This window comes from Carya illinoinensis, chromosome 5 (assembly GCF_018687715.1).
Source record: "Carya illinoinensis cultivar Pawnee chromosome 5, C.illinoinensisPawnee_v1, whole genome shotgun sequence".
Classification (NCBI taxonomy): domain Eukaryota; kingdom Viridiplantae; phylum Streptophyta; class Magnoliopsida; order Fagales; family Juglandaceae; genus Carya; species Carya illinoinensis.
The window spans coordinates 46,529,687-46,536,798 of NC_056756.1; the positions used below are offsets into that span (position 1 = coordinate 46,529,687).

General features: G+C 37.1%; 1 protein-coding gene across 1 annotated transcript; it reads right to left on the reverse strand.

The window, feature by feature from the left end:
- Window positions 1–4,998: 4,998 nt before the first annotated feature.
- On the reverse strand, window positions 4,999–6,377 carry LOC122311589. Its single transcript, XM_043126192.1, has one exon. It carries the CDS (start codon window positions 6,107–6,109, stop codon window positions 5,018–5,020), a length of 1,092 nt encoding a protein of 363 aa, XP_042982126.1. The 5' UTR covers window positions 6,110–6,377; the 3' UTR covers window positions 4,999–5,017.
- Window positions 6,378–7,112: the final 735 nt, after the last annotated feature.

A 7,112-nucleotide genomic window follows, 5' to 3' on the forward strand; every position in this document is an offset into this window, starting at 1 on the left:
CTACTGAGACAGTTCCTAAAGGCTTCTATTAGTAGCCCATCTAGATTTTTTACTTTCGTTGTTCGGAAAAAACCAAATCCGTACATAGATTATGAGACCAATAATCCGAACCTTGTAGACAAAAGTTAGAATTGGGGCCACTATTTGATCATACAGAAATGATTTGTGCAGTCGGGAAATACAGTCGGCGTGCAGTCGGCTGTAAAAAAAAATTAATACGGGACCTATATGAAAAAAAAAAATTATTTTTATAACTTTTTATAATTCATGTAGGTCTCCCTGAATATAAAATAATTTTTTTGTAATTTTTTTCTATTCATTCCGTACAGCCGACTGCACGCCGACTGCATTTCCCGACTGTATGTAGCAAAGCCCTTGATCATATTATACCACGTAGGTGTGTGTAATGTAAAGATTTTTAAATAGTATTATTTTTATTTATCTGTCTCAATAAGCACATCCTCTCATCTACACATAAAAATGGATTTAGGGGTGGGTGGTGAGGATCTGCCCCACTCCTACATAAGAGGCGGGGTGACCTTGTCCGTCCATACGGGGGCGAGGTGCAAGGGCCCCTCCTCGTAGGAGAAACAAGGGCAATGGTAGATAATGGATTGGGCCTAACCCTACCCCTCAGGCCAGCCTAATTCAAAAGATAAATATAAAAAGGTTTTGTTATCAAAATGAGGTATTTATATAAAAAAAAATTATAAAAATAAGTAACAATGCCAAAACCATTTCATTTTGGAGGGTTTTAAGTTTAGAATTCTCTACTTTAATAAACTCTCTCTCTCTCTCTCTCTCTCTCTCTCTCTCTCTCTCTCTCTCTCTCTCTCTCTCTCTCTCTCTCTCTCTCTCTCTCTCTCTCTCTCTCTCTCTCTCTCTCTCTCTCTCTCTCTCTCCTATTTGAAATCACTCTTCCTTTTACCGTTATTTGCCATGTGCTGCTACCCTCTTCCTCCCTCTCGTAGTCGCCGCAACAGTTAAGAGTATTGGTAATAGTCTCGTCATTGCCCAATGCAAGTCCAAAATAACCACAAATCTACAGAAAGTCAGCTGCAATGGCCTAGTTAAAGATGATTTGTTTGAAATAACTGCTACAATATTTTTTAGGAGCTTATCAAGTTTGGTGAGACACTGTACAAGGAATAAATAATATTTTATCATTTTTTTGCTACTTGCGCTTCTCTCTTTCTCCTGATTTCTCGTTGTATTTCCCAAAATCCTCCAAGACTTTCTTCTATCTTTCTCCCGACTCGCTTCTTCTTCACCCGTCGCTTTTCTACAGCCCGCAACCCCAAATCTCTTCAGCGGTCGCCTTCTCCAGCAAACCTCATCGTCTACGAGCTCTCCAAGGTAAAAAACCAAATGCAGCCAAAACAAACCCGTCTCTCTTTCTCTACCTTTTATAGCATAAAGTGTGTAAATTGGTGAGCTTTAGAATCTTTGGCAAATACCCATTTCGAGTTTTGTATTCTTATGATTTGATTTTGCCACTTTTTCTCTCACGGAAGAGAGGAAGTAATGTTAGACACCATCTCATAGAGTGAGAAATGGGAAGCAAATAGAGGAAAGTGAAGCTAGCTCTTGGCATCAACTCCTCTTGCCTTTACGTTCCTCAAACTCTGGATGATTGCTCGCCTCCTATGGTATTCGTAGCCAAACTCTCTGATGCCGTTTCACCCTCCATGGGTCATGGCTTTGGTCTTCATTTGGTCATGGGGTTCTAGGCAAAGAGGGCTTATTAAAGTTCTAGCATTTGAAAATAATTTCATTCTTAATTTTAGTCTTTCTTTTTATAATCGTAGAAGTTAAGACTGTTCATCCGGGTTCCAACCCGGAAACCCAGGTGTATTCGGATCGGAACTTGGATTTTAAATCCGGGCTGAAACCCAGACCAGATTAACCCAGGTCAAACACGGGCTGAAACCTAGATGAATCCGGGTTTTACAAAACTCGGATTCCAGGTTCAACCTGGATTTTTTTTTTTTTTTTTAGTATGGGTTTACGTTTTTGATAAAAAAACATATATTGCATTTAAAATGTTGAAAAGCAGAATTCATCTATATTTATTAAAATATTTAAAAAAGTGTTGAAAATCATTTTTTTTATAAAAGCCTATATTTTATAAAAAAAATTTCTTAGTCATCATTAAAAAGCATAATAATAACAATTTCCAGAATAATAAAAATATATAAAAATGAAAAACTAAAATGTATACAATCCACTACATATTACATTATTTTGTTATTTTCACATTACATTACACTGCAAAATACAAAACTACATGACATGAATTATAAAATAATTCCAGCATGTAGCAACTTCCAAGTGATCTAACTGAGAGATCTTGCAAATTCTATAAGCTAAAAAGGTCAGTACAAAATTACTAAAATGTGACAAGGGGCTAATACAAAAAAAAAAAAAATACTAAAATGTGCAATGCAATTACAAAATCACAAACATGATAGACTTTGACGTGATGATCTGAATCTTTAAAATTGGCATCATTATATATACATGCTATATGCAATTATCTGAATCTTGATCACCCTTGGAGTACTCCTGCTGCAATATATAAGAGAAAAAATTAATACACAAAGTTTCATGAAGATTAGAAATAAACCCAACTTCAATGAACCATGACAAGTGCCATGCATAGAAATTAGAACAAGGCTAGTCACTAAGAATTTGGATCTAATTTACACAGAAAAGAAAAAAGATCAAGCTATTCATAACAGATGGCATAAGCCACTTTAATTTAATTTTATTATATTATTAGCATATAATATAATAAAATTGCTAATAATATAATAAAATTAAAAGAACCAGAACTCCATATCAGGAGAAGCCATACTTTTGAAACATATTCAACATACTCAACATACTTCTGAAGCCAACCCACCTCAACAAAGTTCTCTGTCACTAGAACTTTGTGACAGAATGTGAGCGGAGAAAAAAAAAAGTCAGGAACATTTCATTCAATGAAATTAAATGTAAATAATGACGTTGGGCTGCCTTCAAATTCATTGTGAGAACCATGGGAAAACCTCAAAGACTCATGCCAAAAATCTCAGATAAAGTGGCTAGAGAAACCCATGATAACTTGTCCAACTTTTTTGTTTTATTAAAGCTAAAATTAATACCGAACAACCAAAATAAAAAGTAACCTTTTACAGTTGCCTTGTTGTGCTCATTAATAATTAATTTCCCCACTTTTATTGTAACCTTGATCCCATTTGGCTAAAGGAGAATCTTCCGTTTGCTTAGCACAAGGATGCATCATCTTACAATGGGGTACATACAACATTTAGTTCGGTGTAATGTTTCAAAGACCCAATACTAGCTGCAACAAAGGCAAGAGTTCTGCTGTCAAACGAAACAAAAGAGACATTTTTGTGCTCCATTCAGCCAAAAAAGCAGGACAGGAAAGGGTTTCTTGCTGGATTTTTTAGGGCAACACTTTCTTTGTAGCTTTAGAAGCCCAATATCTCCATATGATACGTTCTACATAATACTCCTCAAACATTCAAACATTGTCATACAAAAAAAAAAAAAACCCAAAATCAACATATAGAGAACACAACAGAGGGAAAAAAGAAAACATACCTAAACGGAAATATGTTCTAATCCCTTGGATCCGAAATCACTTCCACCGTTCGGCATCTCAGATAGCAAAGTGAAAGATAGATGATTGGTGAGCCGCGCGATCAAATACGGATTCTGGACAAAACGAAAGCGCTAGCGTTCGAAGGGATGGATGAGAGAGAGAGAGAGAGAGAGAGAGAGAGAGAGAGAGAGAGAGAGAGAGAGAGAGAGAGAGAGAGAGAGAGGAAATCTGAATTGGGGGGTGGAATCTTGGATAGAGAATTAGGGTTTTTTTTTCACTTTTATAAAATCGGGTACCGGGTTTAAACTCGGGTCTCAGATTTAAAATCCGGTATCCGGACCAGATTAATCCGATTTTTCAAATCCGGTTTCCAACCTGGATTTGACCCAGTCCGAAAATCGGAATCGGAATCCGGTTATCCAGATTTTCGGGCCGGGCTGGATTTTATTTGGCCCGTATAAACAGCCCTAGTAGAAGTACAACAATAATCATAGCCTTTTTTCTAACTTATCAAAAAAAAAAAAAAAGCATAGCCCTGTTCTCTGCTTATATAATAGTGATTTGTTTAATTGTGCATCATTAAGCTTGCAGATCAATTCATGGCAATGGAATTTCGTTACTTTGTTTAGTTTTGCCTAAATGCTTGGTATGTTTATATATAGGGCTTTGCTACATACAGTCGGTAAATGCAGTCGGCGTGCAGTCGGCTGTACGAAATGAATAAAAAAAATTATAAATTTTTTTTTTTTATATTCAGGGAGACCTACATGAATAAAAAAAAGTTATAAAAATAATTTTTTTTTCATGTAGGTCCCGTATTAATTCACTTTTTTATAACCGACTGCACGTCGACTGCATCTGCCGACTGCAAAAAGTATTTCTCTTATATATATAGATGTTGGTAAAATATAAAAGTTTGGTAGAAGAAATGTTGATATGTTAATATATATATGATTGTTAGGTAAATAGTTGATAAAATATATTTATTGAATAATTAGGTAGAATGAAAAAATATTTGAAAAATAATAATTTGTAGTTAAATAGTTAAATAATAATTTATTTAATAAAATTATTAATTAATATATGAGTGTATTTGTAAAATATTAAAAAAATTTAAATATTATTAAAATATATAATATTTTATTATTATTTAAATTTTAAGATAACTAGTCTAATATAAACTAATCTATCTAAAAATTTATATTAATTTAAAAGTTAACATTCTAACTAAATTATATTATAGACTTGACACCCCTAAATGGATTAAAAAGCCCAAACTTCATTACTTACACAAACCCAAGCTTCATTGGCATTAAAGAGAGAAAATTACAGACGCTATCTTCTTGTCGATCCGGTAAAATGCTGCCAAAAAAAAAAAACTGATATGTCAAAGAAAATGCCAAAATATTAATTGGTCTTTTTGTCTAAGTTCTTAACAAGCTGGCCCATCTGAAATCTCCAGAACAAGAAATAAGCCAAGCCCAACCCAACCAATACAAACACCCAAACATTCTCTTCCCCACTCTCCTTCTTTGACCTCACCTCTTCTATGCCAAACACCTCCCTTCCCGAATTTCCCATTACAGCCTCCAACACATGCCCATATAACACATATACCCTGTCCTCCGCTCCTACAGCCACCGAAGTTGGAAACCGCTCCACGTCAAGGTCAACTTTGTCAAATATCACTCCCTCGCCCCAACTGTCTGAGCTCTTCAGAAACCGTAGCTTATTTTGGGACACCACCAAAACGACGCCGTCTCCTCGAATCGCGATCCCGTCTGCCAGAGTCAAGTCCTCGCTCAACAACACCTGCCTTGCCGTGCCGTTGTCCTCGTCGACCTTGAACATCTTTCCCGTATTGGATTGCACTACCAAGAGATAACCCTTGCTGACGTAAGCGATCCCGTTCAGCCCGCAGTAGCTGAACGGTGAGTCATGGTCCACTGGGTGGGCCGTGAAGGCTCGTGATCGGGAGAATATCGACGCCTCTCCGGCGACGTTGACTTTCCAGATGTAGTTCCCGATCGAGTTGGTGACATAGGCGTTGCCCCTGAAATCCACGGCGACGTCGTTTGCTGTCTGACGCGTTCCGGCAGTGGCTTCATCGGAGGGTAGGAGAGATAGGAAGAGGCGTTTGCGGGAGCGGAGGTCGTAGGCCGCGAGGGCGTTGAAGTGAGGCAGTGGATCCGTGGCGTGAATGACGGCGAGGAGACGGTGGTTGATGGAGTCGACGGCGAGACCAAGAACAGTGACGTTTACGGGGAGGGAGGGATCGGAGATTAGGGTATCGACGACTCCGGCGTCTGACACGGCGGCAACTGTGCGGTCACGAAGGGATCCCACGAGGAAGTGCTGGGCCGATGGGTCCCACGCGAGGCCCTCTGGGTAGAGATCAGGAGATCGGAAGCTGATAGAGTGGGGCTCTCGGGCGAGGGTTAGGGCCGCCGGGCCAACGAGAAGGAAGAGGAAGATGATAAGAAGGTATGGTGCGGACATATCGAGAGACGTGGGCGTGGTAGGAGGAGAGTCGAGAGTGGAATTCGTGTGATGGTGATTCGCAAGTTGGAGGATATTTATTTATAGAAGAGAGCTATCGATGTTTTTCTTTTCTTTTGCTTGTCAAACGAACCGTGTCTGGTTTCTTGATTGCCAAGAGAGTTGTTGCTGGTCATGGTTTGGAAGAGCAATTTTTTAGGGTTCTATCGAGGTCCGAGGAGTCTATTTCCGGGAACGGCTAATCGGGAGGCAAGAAATGGAAGACTAGGAATGCTACTCATCATTCAACGCTCAAAATTTTATATATTTTAAAATTATTTTTTATTTTATTTTATTATTATTAAATTAATTGATTTATTTTACTTATTATCAATTCATCACATACTTGTTATAAGAAAATTGAAAAAAATAAATAAAATAGATATGGTGTATGGTAATGATAAGTAAAATTATTTGAAGAAGATATATGAACTTTAAGAAAATTGCAATTAAGTAACTCGATCAATTTTGAGTTAGAAAAACTAGAGATTGCCATGTGTTGATTTTCTAACGAAAGATTGATAGAGATGCCTAGTTATGAGTTTTATAAAATTCAAGTATCAATTTTATAAAAATTGAAAATATAGATCTCAATTTGTAAAAAGTTAATCCTTTGGAAAAAGAATGAAACAAGAAAGTTGTGAAAAATCTATAATTTGTCAAAGCAAAGACATGAATAAGCAAAAAGGAAAAACCACAATCGAAAACAGATTTAGAGTTAACTTGGACATAGTGAGCATCTAGACCTCTTCTTTCTCCTCCTTTATGAATACTGTAACAGAGAGCTTGAGGGCGCATTAGACTTCGTATAAAGTATCATATATACTGGATAATTTCACATTATTAAAACCCATGGATGTGGTAGGTTTTAGTGTTTCAGTCCAACCATGTAAACCTATGTATTTTCTCTCTTTGTATCAATACTTTTGTGCATTTATTTACTATTCATGCCATGAATGAGCGT